The 24,421-nt window shown below is 36.5% G+C and overlaps 1 protein-coding gene across 3 annotated transcripts; it reads right to left on the bottom strand.

Moving 5' to 3' along the window:
* Positions 1 to 1,479: 1,479 nt before the first annotated feature.
* Positions 1,480 to 24,138, bottom strand: LOC121428577 (cell death protein 3-like). Of its 3 annotated transcripts, XM_041625295.1 has the most exons (11): positions 24,028 to 24,138; positions 18,229 to 18,310; positions 16,954 to 17,078; positions 15,902 to 16,011; positions 14,380 to 14,479; positions 12,075 to 12,446; positions 9,556 to 9,723; positions 7,906 to 8,120; positions 6,843 to 6,930; positions 6,451 to 6,621; positions 1,480 to 5,646 (listed from the first exon to the last, which is right to left on the bottom strand). In XM_041625295.1, exons 3-11 carry the CDS (start codon positions 17,048 to 17,050, stop codon positions 5,426 to 5,428), a joined length of 1,542 nt encoding a protein of 513 aa, XP_041481229.1. In that variant the 5' UTR covers positions 17,051 to 17,078; positions 18,229 to 18,310; positions 24,028 to 24,138; the 3' UTR covers positions 1,480 to 5,425. The 3 variants fall into 3 exon arrangements, with proteins under 3 accessions (XP_041481229.1, XP_041481228.1, XP_041481230.1); XM_041625294.1 differs by lacking the exon at positions 18,229 to 18,310 and having other exon boundaries at positions 24,028 to 24,137; XM_041625296.1 differs by lacking the exons at positions 18,229 to 18,310; positions 24,028 to 24,138 and adding an exon at positions 18,980 to 18,996.
* Positions 24,139 to 24,421: the final 283 nt, after the last annotated feature.

Raw genomic sequence — 24,421 nt, 5'->3', positions numbered from 1 at the left:
AGATCGGATTTTGATGAAATTTTCAGTGTTATAAATGCGTGTTGAATTTTTCTCTTTTTATTCAAATCAAGTTTTTGTTGGGGTGGACTTGTCTTTTATTTGCAAGTAGGATGGAAGATAGATGGGATGGTGCTTTGATCTAATACAAATATTTCAATATCTCGCACATAATACAAAGATCTTGTACAACAAAGTTGTGCATTTTGAACAAAGACCTTACACAGAGGTCTTTACAAAGAACTGGTACAACAAACTTGACATCACGTCCAATGTTCTCACATAAGATCTTTATACAGTCATCATGTACAAGAAACTTATACATTTTGTTCAATGATCCTTCGCAAACACATAGATCTTATACGACAAACTTGCATACTTTGCACATGATCTTACACAAAAGATCTTATACACAGATCTTGGACAACAAACTTATACATTTTGTACAAACAGGCACATTGTGTTATACACAGTATATTTATACAAATATCCAAATATCCTCCAAGTATGATTTCGATTAAAAATCTTTCTAAAACACCAAGAATATTGAGGAAAATATTGCATTTATTAATAAAATTCATTTCATGAATGTTTTAATAGCTTCAAAGACCTATTTTTATCATGCTTTTATGGAAAATTCCATATTATTTGGGTGCTTATTCAAGAACAGGTATCACGTAAGGGGGAAGAAACTACTAAAAAAAATCATGTAATGGACTTGATATTCCACACAATTCCTCCGAAGGTTTGATATCACATGACAACAATGCCTGAAACTCAGGTCAATGAATATTTCTGAATCGGATAGGATCGCAATTTCACTGTGACATTAGATCACTGTTGTTTCTAGTTCTCTTCATAACTCTGGGTCCTGGGTTGCAGCAAACCAATGCACTCCCACAATGAAAACTAACTTATAACATGGCTTTTAAATCTGGTCTAATCACAGATTTTATCTCCCAAAATACCAGGTATGCCTTCATTACTTCAATTCAAATTGCCACCTTGCGCCCTGTGGAGTGTTTCCACTTTCATGAAGTAACTGATCAAGAGGCTTTAAATCAAACTGTTATAAGGTACTGAAATACTTGCATCTGATTGGCTGGTGTAGATCTAGCAAGTGAAATTGCGTTAAGGCCTCTTCATGACACACTCCCTATGTGGGTTTATTACTGGATATCCATAGCTACATTTCTTAAATGCAGATTGACACCTATTTACACAGCTTGGTTACATTAACGGTATTGACTTACGACACATTTCCACAAGGCTATGAAATAGGTAGCATTGGACCTAGTGCTAGCTTTGCAATCTCATGAACATTGAAACCAAGTCAATGAACATAGTAGTAAATCATAATATTCAAATTCCTCAAATGCTTCAATTTTTATCAAACGGTAACCTTTATATCCACAAGTTTCCATTACAATGAAACCAAGTTGACGAACAAAAAATATAAAATATAATTTTTTACTGATTTAAAATTTGCATTTTTGTTAAAAACAAGCGAACTGATATGTGTTACACAACTGCACTATTAAACTATACTTCTACTACTAAACTGCAATTTGTCTACAGGTAAAAAGGTATAAGGAATAATCCAGATATATGAAGTACTCCGTAAAAATGTCTATATTTTGCAATCTAGGTATAAAAATAATGATGCAAAAACTTCTTTATTTTACAATATATATGCAAAATGTATAGAGACACATGACAACCAAAGAACACATGAAAATGTTATAAACAATTAGCTTGAATTTTGAACACACAAGAAGAAAAAACAAACAAAACAAAATGATTTAGTGACAAGTTGTCAAGGCATACATTATTTATCTGATTTCAGATTGCACAATCTGGAGTTGAATACAAGAAATTCAGCAGGGAAAAATTGTAATAATTTTTATCTAAAAAATAATTAAATTTATAGCAAGAATATAAATATAAGCAAATTTATGAGATGTTAATACAGAATACTTGCCTAATACTAAAAATACTAATAAAGACTACATTAGTTGTTATAACTACATGTACTTATAATGGATAGATCCAATTAAAATAAACCAATTTTTCAATTGTCCAAAACATTAATAGTCAAATCAGGTCATTATGTCCATACAAGCATGCATAGAGTTGTGATTGTAAAATGGTTCATAACAGACACGTTTACTAACATATTCAAATTCTATGCATACTTTTCGAATGAAGGTTGTTCTGGACAACCTGAAACATTGCCAGAGGTAAATTGACAGACTTTAATAGCAACAAGTTGCATGCTAAACCAGATTCAATTAAGTACTGTAATTTCTTTATTGCCGTACTACTAACATGTTAAAGGCTTGTTAGGGGGCTCTGTTATTGGGTTTCCAATAAAGAAACAAGCATACACTTGAATCACTCAGTATGCCTATAATTTATCAAACAATCCAACGTCATGTAGTCTTCTGTATACATGAGCCATGTTTCCGGACAGTCCATCGTATGCTGACGATTAATTACATTATAGAGGACAGGGGTGTGAGTGGTCACAAATAAAAAGATCTGAAAAAACTGAAGAGTGTTGAAAAAATCTTAAATAGAAAGAGCTCCCATACTTTTTGTACAGAGGAAAGCCAAAAATAAGCTGAAACTAAGCTGAATAAAAATCTGAAATCAGCTAAATATCTGAACTCTCACACCCCTGAACAGGGGCAGGTTTCTGGCTAATCAGACAAATGACCAAGGGATGTTTCACAAAGATCTAGGTGTGATGTGAAGACACACTTGATTTCAGTTACATACAGTATCATCACATCACCGCATTGGTCAGATCATGTGCTCGGGATGTGCACTACCCCATATCCATCGATAAGAAATAACATGAGCACGTTAGCATAATGCAAGCATTACTCTAAGGTACACTTACATGCAGTCTTTGTGAAACACCCCCCCCCCCCCCGAAACCTAAACAGTATTCCACCAAACGAAACGAAGTTTGGTGGGAGGGAGGAGCTGTAAAATCTGATTTAAGAATCAAAGGACAAGCAATAAATACTAGTACTAATCAGAATAACACACAATTGATCTGAATAGATAAAAAGTCAAACAATTTCTTGTACATTATAATCAGCAGCATTTGGAAACATTAGGATTATGCGCTCTACACCATATGAAATGGATATATCACTGTTATGCAGATTGTGCTCTACGAAGCAAATTGTGTAGTACTGAAGCGTTAGAATGACGATACAAAGAACACTCATGTGAACACATAGACACTACAGGAATGTAGTAGATTATATATACATTGTACACTATTAATACGAAAATCATATAATTGATTATGATTACATAATATAAAATCAGTAGGCCTACATAACTCAATCAGAGCTAGAATTAAATGCTATGTTATGATGCTGGGTATCACAACATTCTATTCTACAGTGCTTGACTATTCTACAGAACACTGTTGTACTAATTTACAAAGTTTGTCAATAAAAAATATAATAGAGTATTATACCCTACCCATATATCAAGTACTGTTATTACTAGTACTTAAAAAAATCTTAGACAATTGTTCAATCATGACCCAAGAGCCTTAAAGGAGAAGTTCACCTTGATGGTAAGTTGGTTTTTCTTCAATCCTTTTCTCTTATATTTCTGCTTTTATAAAAACCAACTCATCATCTGGGTGAAACAAGGTTTGAAGTTCAGAGTTCATTCAAGCATGCGATGGACACACGGGCAATCTGTATGAAACTTCCAAGCTGTCTGAAAAGGCATGTGTTTTTTAATTTAAAGAAACTCTTGCAAAAGTCGTATCTTTTACAACTTGAATATTTTACAGTTAAAAGAAGAAATACTCCTTTAGATAAAGCATATTTTAAAATTTTGGCTTTTTGAAGACAAATTTACTATTTTGGCTATTATGAAGAACCTTCGCTGCCGACTTTTGGAGAATTTGTTGTGGCTGCCCCCTTTTTTTTCAAAGAATTTATCATCACTCGTAAACATCCAATGATTAATGCAGCCAGGCAAGGTGTGGCTATTCCACTTTGCAGAGTGGATTTGGTACACTATAAGTTGCATCTATCATTGTTTTTATGAAAAAAATATATTTGTAATTTCATTATAAACTGATCAAAGACCATAATCAAAGATCACTATTATACAAATATGCTGTAAAATACAGTGAAACTTGAGATGAACTGTTTGAGTAGTGGATGCTGGAAGGATTTGACTGCTCGACTAATGTGGAAAAAGTACATCATAACAATGGAATGACAGATTGAAGGTTAATATAATGGTAGTAATTGTGGAACGTCTGCTCGATGGGAGATTGTACCTTGAAATTATTGGACAAGTGGAAGGAAGTACTTATTAAATGTCAGAATTTCAGAATATGATACCATTTGCACCATATGATCAATAGAAAATGATACCAGCAAACTCTTTTGGACAAAATGGGAGGTAATCCTTGGGAGATATCAAACTACTAGAAGATGATACCATTGCACCATCAAACTCTCTTGGACTATTGGGATATACTTACAGAATGCTAGACTTACGAAATATGGTATCATTTCCCATATGATAAAAGGAAGATGATACCAGCAAACTTCTCTCGGACGAATGTGATATACATGTAGTACTTAATAAATTTCAGACTTACGGAATATGGTATCACTGTACCATATGATCAATTAGAAATGGAACCAGCAAACTCTCGGACCAGTGGGAGGTAAGAGTTATGGAACATCAAACTAATTGTAGATGAAACCATTGCACCATCTAAATAATGGCAGGTGCTACTGGTAGACTGAATTTTTATGTGACGGGTTACTAACGAATTGTCTAACCAACTCTATATGTTACCCAAGGACACTGGCATCAATGGGAAATAATATCACAGGATGGGATGTGGTACCTATGGACCTGGGTCCAATGATATGAGGTATTAGTTGACTGACTGACCGATGTGAAATGGATTCAGTGTACAATAGACCCTGAGGGAGACGGTACAGATAGTGCGCTTGGTCCAGTGGGATTAATCTCAGTTGACACTTATTTCATGAAGCTCATTGCAGAGAGGCATACACGCTCGATATGAAGCTAAGTTTCCAAATCTAAGAAATCAAGTTTCATTTTATTTCTTTTTTTTCAGATGGTTTTAATCTTGCATTGGCACCATGAAGGTGAATAGGGCTACAATGGGGCTTCCTTCCATCCAAGGCCACCAAGGCCATGACCTTTTTCATTCTCTAGTGACTGGCCTTTAAAAAGTGCCCCTTTCATTGGCATTGGATATCGGTCGTAACCTTTTTTTTTTTTCATCTGTGCTGTCATAGAGAATGTGCTTTCTGGAAAAGTACCCTAGAAATATACAAATTCAACGCCTACCCTAGATTCATCCGACTCGTGTCGTCTATCCCAAACATCATCATCATCTTTACTTATTAGGGTATGCAAGCATGAACTTCTTGGTGAATGTGCAGACAAAGCACGGCATCTGTTTCCCGCGGTTCTCGGTTGCTTCTCGCCATACCATTCTGCTGTTGACACGTACAAGGATGTCTAGCATGTGTTCTTTCTCGCAGTACTCGGTGATGACGTCGCATAGGTCTTTCACAAACCAAGACCCTTCGTCCTCGTTCCGCCATGCCTTGGTTCCTGGGGGGAAAATGCCTTACTATTACTCCTATTATCCTGAGTTTGAATTACGGTACTTATAGTCTTGTGTTTCTCTGGATGAAACATGGCACCTCACTGATACCTATGTACTAACCCACTCTGACAAAGCGTTATCATATGACAAATGTTAATCTCCTTTAAAAAGTTGAAATCATCGTCATTTTTATCACCCTAAAATCAATAGTAATTAGTATTACCTTTGATATCTTCATCATCCCCACCTTAATCATTACTTCTGTCACCATCACTACCACAATTTCCATCGCCATCACCACCATCATTATCATCCTCATCTTCTTTACCATCATCAACATTTCATCAAAATCAACATCATCATCATCATAATCACCACTATAATTTATATCTTCAACATCCCTACGATCATAATCATTATCAACATCAATAGCATCACCATCAAACCCCTCTTTTGCCTCATCCTCATCACCATCATCTTTATCATCACCAATGTAATCATGACATCACCACAATCACCATTAACATTTCCAACATCATCACCATAATCACCACTTCTGTATTTTTTTCTATCTTCGCCATTCCCACCACAATATCAACATCCATGGCACCACCATCAAAATTTTCTTCTCCCTCATCACCATCATCAATCTTAATCATTACCATAATCACCACAAACATTGTCACCATCAACACTTCATCATCATTGTCATTATTACCATCTCCACCGCCAATTTTTAAAAACAAAATACAGTATCAGGAACCACACATGCCCTCACGAATCTGAATTTGGGATAAAACAAGTCATACCTTCTGAGGTCGCATATGCAATTAGAATGTCTGAGTTGACGGGCCGGGTCATGTATTCTGGTTGTTGCCGAGGATAAGTATCCGACACAATGGCAGGACTGTCAGACAAAGACACGGATCTCTGAATCGTCTTTCCACGACAAGACTGGATGATGAAAACCTTTGGCTTATCTAGCATAAAGGAAAAAAAAAAGAATTAGAGATTGTTAAAATATTGAAGTCTATCAAAGAGTGAATTTGAAAATAAAAGTTGAAAACAATCCAAGATGGAGTACTGATTAACCCCATAAACTTGACAAGAGTCATTTGAATATTTTTGGGCATGCAAACTATGGATGGCCCAATGCCTCCACTCTTGATGACAGGCCAGTTTGAATATTTTTCATACATACCCTTCATTGCAGGTATCTGGTCGCCATGGAAACTGTTAACAATGTCCTCCACCATCATCCATTTATTATCAGCCATAAGAACAGCATCCTGCCAGAGATGTAGAGTAGATGTAAATTAGATGGGTAGTGCAAAGGAAATGAACTTTAATGGTTAAATTAAAGACCAGAGTAGCTGCCGTACACATTGCTTTCAAAAGAAAAGCAGTAAAACCAAGGTTAAAATGTTCTTACCAATATATCATCATCAATCGACAGTTGTGGCCAAAATTGTTAGAACACCCAATACCATAAAAAGTCTATGGGATTCTGACCACTTTGTGCAGTCGCTGAAGGTAGTTTTGATTAAATATTGATGGATCAATAGCTTTCATGACTTTTGAGGATAGTGTCTTTGGCATCCTTTTGATACAAATTTATAATGTATAATTTCAACTATCAGGTATGAGTAGCTAAAAAGAATCGTTGCACTATAGGCGTTCAGTTTACCCCCAAACCATGTATTAAACATTAAAGGGAAATCCAGCCTTGGTCATAAAATGTTGTGTTGGAAAGGAGAAAAAAATAAACAGAATGGTGAAAGTTTGAAAGAAATCAGTCAAGCAATGAGCAAGTTATGGCTGTTTTGAAATTGAGATCACTAAGACTATATGTAGATTTCAGATTGGCAACTGGGTAAGTAAATTATGACAAGGGGCAAAGACAACTTTCCCATAGGCCATGTAATTAATTATCAGGGATTTGTGTTTTTCTCTAAGAATCCATTTCCCTTGGACAGTAATCTAAATATATCCCAGGAAGTATACTGTTTTCTATATCCTACATTGATTGAATCCTTTATAGTGATTGGTTCAAATAGCATCATGTGACAAAATATATTTCAACTATGATCCTGCGTGACGTCAGACCTCGATATAGTTTTCGCTATACCAATATTCTGACGCCATTATTTCAGAAAAGGACACAAGTGCTGTGTTGGGAATCAAACCCCCGACCTTGTGATTCAAAGTCTGGGGACTTATCCACGGAAGCACAACACCTCCCCTTATAATAATTCAGTGATTACCTTCATGGATTTGTTGCGTTCAGACATCTGTGGTTCACCGTGTGTTCCAAGAATTAGGATGAAGCTCTTGTAGACGCCCGTTGAGAGGGTGTCCTTAAAGGACTCCAAGTAACCCCTGAGCTCTTCATATGTTACATCTTTCATATACTGCAAGAAGTAACCCTTCAGGGTATTTGAAAAAAGATTACGAACATTTGTCTCATCAGCTTCAGCACCTGAACATGCATAGAAGAAGAGAAGGTGAAAAGATTGGTCAACAAATCTTGATTGTACCTACAGGTAGCTAGCCTCTACCGCAACCCTAGCTGCTCCTAGCAGTCATGCTGGTGGTACATTGCATGCTACATGTATGTTGCTACCACTCCTGGTCTTTAATTGTAGGAACCAATAAATCTGAACAAAATTCCCACATTAATTTCTTTGTTTCATTTCATGGTTCAATATTACACTAATACTAATCATGTTTGAAGATGATTTGATAAAATACTCTGCGACAGGAGTGAATCATGCTCTGCAACAGGGGTAAATCATATGTTGTGTATTTAAAATACTGCTGATGATATTTCAGTAATGATACAATGCATCTTATAATATTGTATAAAAAAAGGCATATGTCAGCCTTTGAAGCAACAATGGTATGCAAATTATTCATGGGGATAAGACTGCCTACTCATGATACCCATCATGCCATATCGTGTAGCTCTACCCTTCGGGTCGCAAAAATTAGAATATCCATTAAAATGCAATATATTATTATCATATGTGACCAGCTACCTCTAAACAAACAACAGGTGCCCAAAATGAATTTTGTGATTTTTATCTAATCTGAAAGAGCACATCCTAAGGTATTCAATAATATATAACTTGTCAAAATTGATCACCAATAACCCACCCAAGTACTTGATGAATGCAGAAGAAACCAAGTGAAACCTTCGAAATATAAGGAGAAAAGAATGTTTGAAGTTTGTGGAGGTTCACTAAAGTATGACATACATGTGCACACTATGCAATCTCACCCAAACTTCCAAACAGTCTGCAAAAATACTAGTGTCACAGCAACTCTTGTATCTTGTATTTTATTCAGTTTTACAACTTCAAATTTTGACCGTATAATGAAGAAGAATCAATCTTTCAGATAAGCTATTTTTTTCTTGTTAAAGATAAATTCCAGTTTTGGTAACGATCTCAAAATGACTTTTTACAGAATCTAATATAATGAGCACCCAAGTGTCTGTTTGTATGAATAAAAAATATGTGCCAAAGGATTCTGGAAGAAATTGTGTAATTGCTGAGAAATCGGCAAAATAAGCGCGGATTCGGTCACTTTCGTTGGGTCTTTATTCCAGCAATAATAATACACTGTCCCACATGTGCCTATCTGTGTTGGTGATCTTCAGTGTGAACATTTTTTAGCGTAGATTTCAAGATTTCACAAAGTTCAGTTTATGCAACTTTACCAGATCTAGATCCTTGATGATACACTGACAATTAAGCCTGGTTTTACAGACTTTCTCATGAAATCAGTGTTAACTGCAACTACTGGCATTTCTCTTTAAAGACCAAATAATAATTTTGGTTATTGACAGAGAACTGTTGCTGGCAACTTATTGTTGGTTATGTGGTGGCTGGTCACACATATGCCGTTCTTACCCCTGCGGTAATCTGGTTGCCTGGTGAACATGTTGTTGATGAAGAGAACATACCCCTTTCCTGGCTCATACTCGGTGCGATTATCAAACGGAATATTTCGTCGTTCTGGCAAGAATACGTCATCAATGCTTCTGCTTGAGGATGAGCCTGATCTTAATTGCATCTCGGCTGTGTCATAGAAAAGTAGGAAATATTTAATTGAGTATTAATTTTTTGACCTGTTGACTTTTGTGAAAGCTTAGTGTGAGTCCAATGTGAAGGATATAGTGTATAAGTACTTGCATTCAATCCTTGATTTTTATCTAAAATCTACTATCATGAGTTATGATTAACTAACAATGAGTGCCAGGGGAAATCGTTACAATGGGCTCAGGGCGGTTTCAACCCCGGAAAACTCAAAAAGAACTCTGGAAAATAAAAAAAGAGGCCTTCATCATTCATTGCAATATTCAAGCTTATGCAAAGTTGCAGATTAATTAAGCCCAGTAGGTTGTGAAAAGTAGGTCTGAAAATAAAAAAATTATGTTTTCCAAATGAGTAGGCTAGTAGATTCAAATTATTCTTTATTTACGTCTATACAATTAATATGCATATTATAAATATTTAACTTGGCTACAGTTTTGGCTCAAATAAATGTTTGGCTCAACTATTCATGTTGTTATCATTATCATTCATATGTACCAAATAGAGATTTTAATAAATTATTCAACTAGCACTTGCCAATGGAAGCTAAGATCCTGAGGCTTGATTTCTGAAAGACATATTATTATGTAAATGAGTGAACTACTCTCAGCTCCAATGGGGTAGGGACTTGGGCTACTAAAGCAAATGTTAGAAATTATTTTAAAAATCACCTGGTGAGGAAGTGTAGGGGAAGGCGGGGTAAGTTGAGCATAGGGGCAAGTTGAGCCACCAGCCCCAGGCCAATAATGAATGAGTCAGACATTGTGGTGGTGTCATGTATTGATAACCCATAGCATAACCCCTAACCCCACCACATTGTTTTCAACTTTGAAACAAAAAGTAGTTTTTTAGAGGGAAAAACATGAATTTCAGCCAAAAAAGTAAAAAAGAGTGTGAAATAGATAAATGCTTTATAAACATACACGTCTTTAAATATGATAAAGAGATGATAACGACATTATTAGTCCAGGTATGGATCTTCATTCTTGTCATAGTCTTTTATATGATGGATGCATAATAAATGTGTGGATACAAAATTATTGCACTAAGTACGGACTGGGGTAAGTTGAGCCAAACAGCATGGGGCAAGTTGAGCCATGGTAATTCCTATGGTAATGTATCTTAAAAAACAAACAAACCATACAAATCGATTGAAATGCTGGCCGAAAGGAGCAAATTTACATGACTGCTTTTTCCCTTTTAAAGGATGTTAGTATTTATAGAGAATTAGCAAGTGAAAAGACTTTAAACAAAAATTTGACAAGTTGAGCCATCTGACATCGTTTCTTTCAAAGGTCACGATGACTTTCAGTGTGGGGATAGAAAGTTATATATAGGTGGAAAATATTTCAGAAGAATTGAATTTCAAGGCAAGGTACTTATTTCAACAAGATTATTAATCATATAAATTCTAACATGCAAAAAGCAAAAACTGTCACAACTTACCCCGCCTTCCCCTACTGTGGGAAAGCGGACTGTGGATGGGTAGGGGAAGGCGGGGTAAGTTGAGCATAGGGGCAAGTTGAGCCACCACCCCTAGGCTAATAATGAATGAGTCTTACATCATGGTGGTGTCATATATTGATGACCCATTAAATAACCTTTAACCCCACCACTTTGTTTTCAATTTTGAAACAAAAGTAATTTTTCAGAGGGAAAAATACAAATTTTGCCCAAAAAAGTAAAAAAGGGTGTAAAATAGATAAGTGCTTTTTACCCACACACATCTTTAAATATATTATATGAATACCAACAATATTGATAGTCCAGGCATGGATTCTCATTCTTGTCATAGTTTTTTACATGATGAATGCATAAAAAATGTGTGGAGTGAAAATATCGCAATAAGTTTGGACTGGGGTAATTTAAGCCAAATCAACTTGGGGCAAGTTGAGCCATGGTAATTCTTATGGTGATGTATAATAAAAAAAATAAGAATGAAAAAAGTCATTGATATGCAGGCAGAGAGGAGCTTGTTCACATGACAGTTCTTTTACTTTTAGAAGATGTTAGTATTTATGGAGAATTAGCAAGTGAAAATACTTTAAATGAAAAATTGATTTGACATCCTGGTTCTACCTGCATACATTTTGTACACAGTTTTTGTGGCTCAACTTACCCCGGACAGTGGCACAACTTACCCCACAGATGGGGCAAGTTGAGCCATTTGACATCGTTTTTTTCAAAGGTCACGATGACTTTCAGTGTGGGGGTAGAAAGTTATATATAGGTGTAAAGGATTTCCCAAGAATCAAATTTAAGGGCAAGGTACTTATTTCTACATTACGAGTCACATCAATTCAAACATGCAAAATCCAAAAAGTGCCACAACTTACCCCGCCTTCCCCTACTGCTCCCACCATCTTGGTGAGAATAGTGGGGATCGGTTGTAGGTTGGGTCAACTGAGAGGGCGCTACACCACCCTGTTGATAAGGATTCTGTTGGATAGGTGCGCCAGGCTGCTGATGACGTGTTAACGTGGGGCTATCTTGGTATTGACGGTGCTGCTGGCGACGAGGAGCCTGATGCTGAGGAGGTCCCATTGTAGGCTGGTAGGGTTGAGGGTCATCATAATGATGGTAGGGGGGTGGAGGACGGGTATTTTGCACTGGGAACTGGGCATGGTGTCCACCATATGCTCCATAGCCTACTGCTCCAGGCATTGGGCTTGGAGATGGATCGGTTTTTGGCTGCTTCACAGGCCAGTCTATAATACGGAGAGAAAAAAGGAGAAACTAATTAATACTTTGCAAGTGGGTATTGATATTGTGCTCATTCTTCATCACTACAATCAATATCAACCATGGCTTGTATTAAACAAACCCAACGAAGGCAATCAGCTTGGCTGCCGGCCTTGACCGCCTTGCCTCATTCCACTATTACCGAGAGTATTTCTAACTATGGAGATTTAAAAAAAATCCCCTTGCCAAGCTGAGAACTATTAAACTAGTGTGAGGGCTGAAAATGCATAAAAATTGTCACATTACATGTAGTTTTCGCTCTCATTTTCAGGGGCAGACAAATGACTGTTAGTCTGTATTACCTCTACATGAGAATAGTCCACTGTCAACTGTATCATAAAGGCAAGATACATACATGTAGAAAATATCAAAATGGCAGCAAATACGGCAAACAATGATACATTAAAAAAGAGCATTAAAATCAATGACGATCATAATCACATCACCCTCGATCAGGATAATTATGGGAACTTTTCGTCCAAACCTACAAGTAACTTTGCTTACTTGTTTATTTCTCAACATTTATGCATTCTCTAGCTGAAACAATTGGCATAAGATCCCTAAATTTCTTATAACATACAAACACTTGGGTGGTCATTTTATTGGATTCTATTCAAACTCATAATGAGATTTTTACCAATTTAGTGATCAAAGAGTTCACAAAGAAATAAATAATAATTATATGAAAAATACAGTACTTCAGTTGTGATCAAATTAAGATCTCAAATATACAGACCATGTTTGCAAAATCACATGATAAACTTTAGTAGGTTATGAGACAGAAAATACGTTTTGACCATTCACAAAAATAGTATGAATCCACACTAAATTTCATTTTTGGGTAAATATTGGTATATCTAAATTCTGTTTGCCATCATTTGATAGTAGATCATTACCAAAATAAATTACCTGGAGAAAGTTGCAGAAAGAGTTGCATTTAAAGGACAAGTCCACCCCAACAAAAACTTGATTTGAATAAAAAGAGAAAAATTCAACAAGCATAACACTGAACATTTTATCAAAATCGGATGTAAAATAAGAAAGTTATGACATTTCAAAGTTTCGCTTCATCTCACAAAAACAGTTTTATGAACGAGCCAGCTACATCCAAATGAGAGAGTCGATGATGTCATTCACTCACTATTTCTTTTGTTATTTATTGTTTGAAATATGAAATATTTTGATTTTCTCGTCATTGTCATGTGAAATGAAGTTTCATTCCTCCCTGAACACGTAGAATTCCATTATTTTAACATTTTGTGCTTCAGGCAAGGAGGTCCTAATCATCAAATTCGTAAAAACTGAAATATTGTATAATTCAAACAATAAAAAACAAAAGAAATAGTGAGTGAGTGACATCATCAACTCTCTCATTTGGATGTAACTGGCTCGTTCATATAACTATTTTGTTAAAAATAAGGGAAACTTTGAAATGTCATAACTTTCTTATTTTACATCCGATTTTGATGAAATCTTCAGCATTGTGCTTGTCTGATTTTTCTCTATTGATTCAAATCAACATTTTTCTGAGGTGGACTTGACCTTTAAACGCAAGTCAAAAAATCAATCGCAAGTCCCAAATGTTGATTGGTTGAAAATCAAGTTGCCGATGATTTTTAGAGTTGGGATTGATCGCAACTCTTTCTGCAACGGGCCCCAGGTGTTACTATCATTTTGAAAAAAAAATGAAATGGCAAAATCACACTCTCTCGTTCCTGTTACCCATTTTATATAATTACATTATTATCTTAAGAGAAATACCAAAGTGTGGTCTAGCAAAATTCGTGCTTCGAACACAACTATGCTATATACACAAAAGCACGATTCTTGGATTTCATAGAATTAATCCAAATACTTTCAGCTATTGTAAAAAGAGTGTATGAAATTGACACCACTTACGTATTGCAGCCAATGAGTTCTCTGCTTCAGCTACATAATCCAGTAGAGGCTGTGACTCTATAGCTCCTGCAAGCTTACGTAATATTCCATAATCACCAATCTATGCAATGCAAGGACGACAACAAAGATACATGAAAATGAAGAACGTCAGAATTCATTATACATGTACTTCAATACACTACATGTACACTATGAAAAACAACGATTAAGATGCTGACAGAAGAGTGAATGAAAATAACATTAGATTTTAAGCAGTGTTATACTATAGCCATAATGTGTTTGATGCAGGATGGCCGCAAGCAAAAAAGGGCCCCTTCTTACAAGGAGTTGCGATTGATCCAATTAACCACAACTATGGACAACCAGCAACGTCAACATCTAAAATGCAAATTTGTTCAAAATATTTTCTAGATATTACATGTATGATGCATATTCATGTTCATCATTCCCTTGAAGATTCAGTGAGATTCTCTTAGTTTACTAAGATTGTGCAAATTTCATGTAGAAAAAAATTATGGCATGGATAAATTTCCATAGAGTAGGGATTGATTGGATCAATTGTAAAATTTTGCAAGATGGGGCCCTGAAATTGTAAATAATTCAGTAAACTTGTTGACATGTCCCATGCAAAAATATCAATAAAATATAATAATCAGTTAGTATAAACGGGTCAATATTTCCTATTGTTCACATTGTGGTGCAAAAGACACAGGTCAAGAAAATTGGGAGGAACATGTAGATGCAATTAATTCTTGATATCATGTGTGTGCCTCTTTAATGTACAGTGCATCCCACAAAAAACGAAACCCATTTTTAGAGACTTAGATTTCAGTTTGTTGCATATCTTCTATAGAATCGCGCGGATGCGTGTATGTGCAGACAAGGGGGACTGCACAGACATGGGGGACCTTACCATACTATCAATTTGATACTCATGGTAAGAGTGACATCTTGTCTTTCATTTGAAACCGATAGCTTAGCCTTAGCAAAATGTTCATGCATGGCAAATTAGAAACAAGAATCACTGAGACATATAAACGATTTGCGCAGAAACTCAAGTGTGTATTTTAATCAACTCTCATTTCAGGAGTCAGTGAGAGAAACTTACCAAAGAATACAAAAGAAAAGGTGATGAGCCATACATCGAATAAGCAGTCGTTTTATCAAGAATCAATAATGTCCAATCTTTTTGTGGAACCTGATTTTTACATTAAAATGTCAAACTCGTCTTGCTCGTTCAAACGTAAAGAATTTATCTTTTATTATTAGGTATCAAAATTTAGAATAATAATTGATTTGTGTGATTTGGGTAAATGAATTATCATCATTCTCTTGCCTTTGCAGAAAAAAGATATGGGAACCCCACTTTCCCTTTTTTCTGGGACACACTGTATAATAGTCCTATGACATGAACTCTGCTAACGGTTACAACGTGCAATAAAGTTGAAAACATTTTTTGTATGAATTAAGAACAGATTTATATGAAAGAATGACTACCAGTAATATTTGTTACCATACTTACTTTAATCAAACCTTTTCTCTTTAATTTTTCTAAAATATCATTTGTTGTTTTCAGCTCCCTTTCAATTTCACCAGATTTGAATCCACCAAAGGCTTTTTGTTTAAGTTCCTCTATAAAAGAAAAGATTACATGGACACAATAAATAAGGAGAATGCATTCAGTTACGCAGAAATAAGAAGAATGGTTCACAATCTGAATAATGGTTATTCACTCACTCACCGACGGACCCACCCACCCATCCACCGACCCACCCACCCACCCACTCACTCATTCAATCAAGATCTATTCATTCACATTGAAATAAAAGATACAAATTTACTACAATAAATATAATGTATTCAAAGACGAAGATAATTACAAACACAGAATGGGCAATCATTATACATTTTAAAAAAGTCATCAAATAGATTCACTGAAAAAACAAATACTGAACTTATCATGGCTGTGCAGAGAAATTGAATAAATCTGTTTTTACAATAGACAACTTTTAGACCAGTATAAAAATGCTAAATAAAATAATTTTACAAAATGTGCTACAAACAGTGAAGAGTAAAAACTTGATTGTCATTATGTATTTGTTAACAGATATGACTGTAGCCTGGGGGTTGGGGGGCACTTAACCTTCGGTTAAGATTTTGAAAATAATTCTCCCAACATGGTATAATCTCTTTGACCCTAAATGACCTTTGACCTTGGTCATGTGACATGAAACTCATGCAAGATGGTAAGTAATACTTGATTAATCTTATGTCCAAGTTCCATGAACTAGGTCCATATACTTTCTAAGTTATGATGTCATTTCAAAAACTTAACCTTAGGTTAAGATTTGATGTTGACGCCGCCACCGCCGTCGGAAATTTGCTCGCTCTGCTATGCAGGCAAGACAAAAATCATGAAGGAACATAGCAATTGAGGGCAGAACAAAATACTTTATTGAAACTTCGTATCTCCCTGAATTTGCTGCCAAATGACCAAGCCTGTAGTTTCCAATAAATCAGGATACTGATACTAATTCAATATTGCATAACACAGGTAACGATATAAACTCTTACGTTTTATAAGATCCAGTTCTCGGTCTGTTACTTCATTGCAAATATCTTTGAATAATTTTCGCTGGATTTCCTCAGCTCTTTCTTGCCCTATGGCCATCTCTCCTGATTTACTTCAAATGGTGTTCCTAAGAAGTAAATGTATAATAATAATAATAATCGCATTATGGAGGCATTTATGTATAATCTAGTGCACCATAGTGTAGAATAATATTGTAATTCACTGAAACTCAAATTAATAATTCATCTGATATCTTGTAATGTAATGTAGGCCAATATGAAGATGCACAGAAGCACATCTATGGAGACCATATCATGCGCGATTATTATTATCATTACTAGCAGCAATTACCCGTGGCAGCACAGGGGGTAGGAGTCATTTATCTTTATCAAAGTGTGTGTGGGGGGGGGGAGGGGTGACAATCTTGTATGTACAGCTAGACTGCCTATTCATACTGAAAGCCAAGCAGTTTATTGATGAAATATATTAGACAACTGATTCATAGCAGACTTCTCTTTCAATATAGATAGGAGGTTCAATGAAGTTAAGCATCTTGGGTTGAACTGGAGGAAGAACTTCAATAATCATTACAGAGTGAAATCCAAATCTAACTATAAAATGGAAAAATGTATGTATTCAGTAAGCAGTCAAGAGGCAATTATTGTGATATAGAAATGTTATGATTACATGTATTGGGTCAGAAATAAATATGTCAGTACATTGCACATGTACCTTACAATGTACATTAGACTGCGGTTGTTTGTACTTTTTAAATTAAAGGTTGCTCAATCATATATAAGTATGGCAGGATGTCGAAAAGAAGTGAGAGTGAGAGAAAGGGGAGGGTGATAAAATGAGTGAGACAGTCTGTAAAATCATTTTACCAATGCTTGTTTATTACGATCACACTACATTAGTATTTTGTTAATCACACAGAAATAAAGTTTAACATATGAATTGGCGAACATAATACTAAATATAGTTCATTTATACTTGTAAATGAATTTTAGATACATTAATTTTGTTGAATGTGTGTAGCAAAGAAAAAAAAATGCCAGTGTTACCAATGTTCAGAAGAAAATCTGATCAAATTTGCCCTTAAATAAAAGGGTTAATAGCAAATCTATTAAGAAATTTTTAATTTTGGCTTTTGGAACTTAGCACTGAGTTGTTATCAGATTCATGCAACCAAACAACTTCATCACATGTTGGAATTTAGATTTACTGCGGCATTAATCATTCAATATAAATATTATGTCTTACGTCAAAATACTAACCATGCACTGAACTGTGTGCAACAGAGCTGAGCACTGGCACAGCTTGGCCTTGGAGCATTGAGTGGCAGCTAGGTAGCTGAATCTGTTAAAATACAGGATTAAATGTTTTAATGAAACTGGGCAGAAACATTAGATCTAGAGCCTTACCCCCCAGCATATAGGCGCCGGAAGTGGGGGGAGGGGGGGGGGGGGGGTGCTGGGCAGTCGCCCCCGAAAACAAAAAAGTGGGGGAGGGGTAAAACATATTTTCGCCCGCCCCCCTCCCCCCCCAAAAAAAGTAGTAGTAATAGTATCATTGTTATTATTATTAAAAGTAGTAGTTGTGATAGTGTATGTACATGTATAGTGTTCAAACTCTTACTTTACCTCACAGGTTTTTATGTTTAATAGAAAGGATTGTATTTTGTTAATCACACAGAAACAAAGTTATACATATGAATTGGCAAACATAATGTTTAAATATAGTTAATTTATTTGTAAATGATAATAGAGACATTTATTTCATTGAATGTGTGTAGCAAAAAAAGAAAAAATGCCAGTGTTGCCAATTTGCAGAAGAAAATCTGATCAAATTTGCCTTAAAAGGGTTAATAGCAAATCTTTTTAAGACAATTTTAATTTTGGGTTTTGGAACTTAACACTGAGTTGACAATCTGACTCAACCAAACAACTTCATCATATGTTGGTATTTAGATTTACTGCGGCATCAATCATTCAATATAAATATCACATTTTACGTCAAAATACTAACCATGCACTGAACTGTGTACAACAGAGCATTGGCACAGTTTGATTTTGGAGCACTGAGTAGCAGGTAGCCCAATCTGTTAAAATATAGGATTAAATATGTAGACCCTCACCCCCCAGCAAACCCCCAGTCAACACTTGTTTTCAAAAAGCCAAGTCAGAATAGGGTTAACCTCTTTGTGACAACTGCCCACATTTTGTGCTTTGACTCAATAACTTACGATTCAGAGCCTTAAAAAATATATATTGGATGCATCAGCAGAAGGAGCTAAAATATCTGCACACAATAAGCTCATTTGTGTAGTGTTACCACTTGGCCGGGGGGGGGGGGGGCAGTGGCGTAGCTACGGGGGGGGCCTGGGGGGGCACGTGCCCCCCTGAGATTTGGTGTGCCCCCCCAGGTGCCCCCCCAGAAAAAATTGGCAGAGCAAAAAAAAAGAAAAGAAAAGGGAGAAAGAAGAAAGAAAAAGGAAAAGAAGAAGAAAGACAGAAGAAAAAAAGAAGAGGAAAATAAGAGGAGGAAGACTAGTGAATGAAATAGTGAGGGGAAGACTTGCAATTAAAAAAAATCTTTTCATGTTACTATATAAAATTTTTGCTGGGGCTTCGCGCCATAATTTCCTGTTCGATGAGATTCATATCTTGCTCAATAGGCTGATGTGGAGCAAGTTTTGAAGTCAATATGCAAAACATATTTTAGCTCGGACATCGTGCTTAATTACATTATTATATTTTGCTCTGTAAAATGTCCGTTTTATTGTCTACATATCAGCATTTTAAGCTCACGCTGCGTGGTTACATTGTTTGATTTGCCAAGTTCATATTGTCTACTATTGTATTCCATAATGTTCCATTAAACAAATGTATTCAGAATGCCCAGATTCTAAATCTAAAACATGCGCGATAGCCTGCATGTTCTTTATCTAAAATGTACTTAGTCCAGTTTTACATCAAAATATCAATAATTGTCTGCTCACGATTCACGATCGCATTATTAATGATACCCAATTGACTATATCATATTTATGACTTACAAAATATGAATAGAGTGTCCCACTTTTAAGTCTAAAGTCTCAATTTTCTTCCTCTCGCGCTTCGCGTTCGCACCAATTGTTTAGTTAGATACCTATCCCATGAATTAATACAAAAAATGCTTAGAATGACCACTTTTTTAGGTCGGAATTTCAAAAAATTTGCTCGCGCTTCGCGCTCGCATTATTGAAATATATACCGTATTCGTGGGTAACTGTAAGCAGTCCTTAACAGGTCCCTTTTCGATAATGCTAGAACAGTTGATAAAAAAAATCTGTTCGCGCTTGGGGGTAAATGCAAATCTTGTTCAGGATCACACATAACATTGCCCAGAAAATTAAATTTTCAGGAAAAAATACATTAAAGTAAAAAAAAAAATCGCTCGCGCTTCGCGCTCGCACTTTTTGAGGCTTATGAGATTATTTTATGTTTATATTGTTGAGATTATTTTATGTTTATATTGTTTTTAAAACAATATAAACATAAATAATCGCAAGCGCGAAGCGCGAGCGATTTTTCTTTTTTACTCCAATGTATTTTTTTCCTGAAAATTTAATTTTCTGGGCAATGTTATGTGTGATCCTGAACAAGATAGAATAAAACTAAGAAATGACTGATATAGGTGAAGATAATTTGGGGCCCCGTCCCCTATCGGCGAAAGTTGGATCCGCCCTTGTGGACACATACACACACACCGGAAAAATGGCCGGTGCCCCCCCTGAAAAAGCAATGACCCCCTAGTGCCCCCCCGGGAAAAAAATCCTAGCTACGCCACTGGGGGGGGGGGTGGGCCACTTACATTGACGAGTGGATACCATGCGTGAACAAAAAAACACGTAAAAAGGATGTCCTTTTCACGATCGGGCACGTTATGTACATGTACGTGACGTGATAAGGGTGTCAAAAACACAAAAATAATGAAAAAGGCTATCTATTTCGCTTGGAAAATTACGTGTAAGGGTCGAATTTGCGGGGATGATAAAACAAAATTAAAATGTTTGATAAAGGATGTCCTTTTGGCCCCAACACTTCATGTGTTTAGAGTCCGATTTGCGCGATCAAGGTGGAAGTGGCCCCCCCCCCCGGGCCACTTGGCATTTATCAGGAATTAAAAGAAGGAAATTAAGCACTGAAATCATTAAATTGGCAACACATGTCTGTAAAATCATTTTACCAATGCTTGTTTATTACGATCACACTACATTAGTATTTTGTTAATCACACAGAAATAAAGTTAAACATATGAATTGGCGAACATAATACTAAGTATAGTTCATTTATATTTGTAAATGAATTTTAGAGACATTAATTTCGTTGAATGTGTGTAGCAAAGAAATAAAATGCCAGTGTTAGGATCCTAATCCTCATCCTAATCCTATGAATATTTAAGAATATTTATGAGCTTGCGTCTGGATGTACCTATTTAGTGCTTACCGGCCTTGTATTGGATATAACCACACGCGTGTGGCCACACTCACTGCCTATAACATAAAGACTTTCTTACCAGTTATGACCAGCATTTGTTAGCCTAGGCCTAGGCCAGGGCTAGGCTATATAGATTTCTAGATCTTGAGCCTTTTAAGTAACAAATTTATCATACGTTAGAACGACAGAATGGGGCTTCACTGCAGAATCATTCAAAATAAAAGAAATAAATAGGTTTGTCAGAAAGTCGTACTCACCGGTACGGTAACCCTAACCACTGAGGACATCGGCCGATTACGGTATGTTGTTTACGTTTCAGCAGCGCCGCACACACATGCATATAATGCAGCCAGCGCATTTACCGTTTACTGTAGCTACCCGGTCGAATGTCGGCATGATGGCATGCACGCTTTGTATTTTGCTGACCCGAGAGAGGTAAAAGGGACTGGGAACTTCGAAGCTATACTCGGGGCTGCGAAAAGGAATGCCAAAAAGTTACGAATTGTAAAAAAACTTTAAATAATGCGACCAAAATACCACAAACAACCCCCCTCATGACAATCTGTGAACAATTTAATCATGTTTAGAAAAAATTCCAGCTCTATTGAGTGGAAAACCACGGAGAAAAGCTGCTTCAAACAAACGGAAGGACACACAAGATTAGCCAAATTATAGTAAGGATTACCATCATCTTTCTAGAAATAATCTATTCTGAGGTGCACTATTATTATTTCCCCAGCTTTAGCACCTGGTGCCTTCCAGTGTGCAGCACTCAGTGCATTCAAGGAATCAATCCTGCTTTGTACCCATTTACCTCTCCTGGGTTGAGTGCAGCACATTTTGTGTAAATTTCTTGCTGTAGGAAACATGCAATGACTTTGATTAGAACTAAAGCCCCTCTGATTGCCTTGCTTTGTTCCTGTTTCTTCTCTGCTTATTATTTTGATATGTAATTTTTAAATAATCAAATAAATGAAATAAATTTGAATTGAAAGATGAGAGTTGTAACGACAAGACCACGACGCCACAGTAACAACAAAGAGGTAACAACAAAAAAGCTAAAAGGAAAAAAGAGGACAATGTAAGCGCGTCTTCAGAATGAAAAGAAAAATGTGCAGTTTACTGGACAATTCATTGTAGTTTGTATGGTCAGTTCCCCCATGTCTGCGCGGTCTCCCAAGTCTGTGCACCTGCGTATCTGCGCGATTCTAGTATAAAAGATACGCAACGAGCACGAACTTTACACATGCATTGCATAGACAGGTATTCTTTAAAAATCTGACTCAAAATGGTGGAAAAATAATGAATTCAGGGCATTTCATGTGACGGCCTCAAAATGCAGCCTTTTGTCATCGAAATCCCCGAATCGTGTGCAATGTGAATGAGTGCGCAGACATGGGGTACCATTTTTTTTCAATCTGAAAATGACTGCCCGAGGTTTTTTCCAAGAAAATCATACCTTTCTTTCAAAGTCTTATGAGATATTTGGCACACTAACTCATTATGATGTAAGGAACATTATCAACTGAAAGATTTTGTGAAATAAGAAGAAATTCATCTTAAATCTAACTCAAATTGTTAGGTGCGCAGACTTGGGGACCACCATCATACTAGTATTAGTAAGTCTCAGTAGCAGTTTGTGTATCAATGAACATTTATTGAAAGCAGAGATGCCAAGTTCAACGAAATGTTATGCGTGAGATTTTCATGACTCGACGTCTCTGTGCACACGCGGCCAGTACTTACACTCGTATGTTGCGAAAAGGCGCGCATGCATGAGATATGGGCTTCAAAACCATGCGATGCACGCACGCGATTCATCGTATCACGTACTAGCTGTGCGCTGACTGCACTCTCGATTCGTCTCGCGTGCCGGGCTAGACTCGAAGGCGGTCGGCCAGTCGTATAATCTGGCGAATAATGCTTTTTTTTTTTTTCTGTCGGGTCCCGATGTGTGAGAAAAATGGGTGCCATGCGTGAGATTGTGAGACGAACCCTGATGCATGAGTCTCATGCACAATGCATGAGACTTGGACCTTGTTAGCTCTGTGAAAGACCCTGCTTACGTGAAAATGAAAAAATAAGAAACAATTAATTGCTTTTTCAAAATCAATTCATACCATCCGCGACATCAACTCTGCCCCTGGCCTCCATAATAAATTGTAGGGTCTAACTGTATGACTAATGTTTTAGGACCAAGTCCAAGAGGCAAGACAGTTCAAGTGGAAGAGGATCGAGGGAAAAAAAATCAGAAACTTCTCCGCAACATATCTAAAATCTAAGGCAGAAATGCCAGAATTCAGAAATGACTTTCCTGGGGTTTTAGTAATAATTTAGTAGACTATACCCCTGTCATTTTTACGAAGGAGGAAGCTCCTTGTTTTCACATATCTGTCACTGTGTCAGTGTCTGAGCTACATACCGACCGGACACTTATCTGCTGCCAAAGCAAGCCAAAGCCACTCATCCAACATCAACAACGCTAACGTTAGCTTAGTAGTATGGCTGCGGCTGCGCCAAAGACAAAGTAACATATCATGCAAATTTTACCATTTGTGAGTCTAACTCTAACTCTAAGGCTAAGCTGCGCATTACCCTGGTCTTTTGTTGAACTTGATTGATTGAATTCTTCCAAAGAACACATGTGATTCCAGTCATCCGCCGGTATTCCGTCACGTACGTCATCCAAAATAAATGAGTTCCGGGGTACGCCAAGCTTTTCGGGGATTCCCCAAACCGCCCCCCTTGTTTTCGAGGTCGCTCTCCTAGCTTATTCCGCACGCCGCGCGGCGTACGGTACCGTACCACAGGCCTAATTCATTTGCCATAGACTCGTGTGGCACTTAAAAAGAATTCATAAAAAAATGAGGAAATTCGAGGGCTGAATGCTTACTACCAGTAGATAGGATAAATGTCTGACATTCCATATCTGACCAGAAAAGGCCCGGAGAAAAGGGTACCTCGACCGGCTCATTTTAAAAATAAATCA

This window comes from Lytechinus variegatus, chromosome 15, assembly GCF_018143015.1.
Source record: "Lytechinus variegatus isolate NC3 chromosome 15, Lvar_3.0, whole genome shotgun sequence".
Taxonomy (NCBI): Eukaryota; Metazoa; Echinodermata; class Echinoidea; order Temnopleuroida; family Toxopneustidae; genus Lytechinus; species Lytechinus variegatus.
Note: the sequence above shows the minus strand (reverse complement) of the source record. Positions and strands in the feature narration are given on the sequence as shown.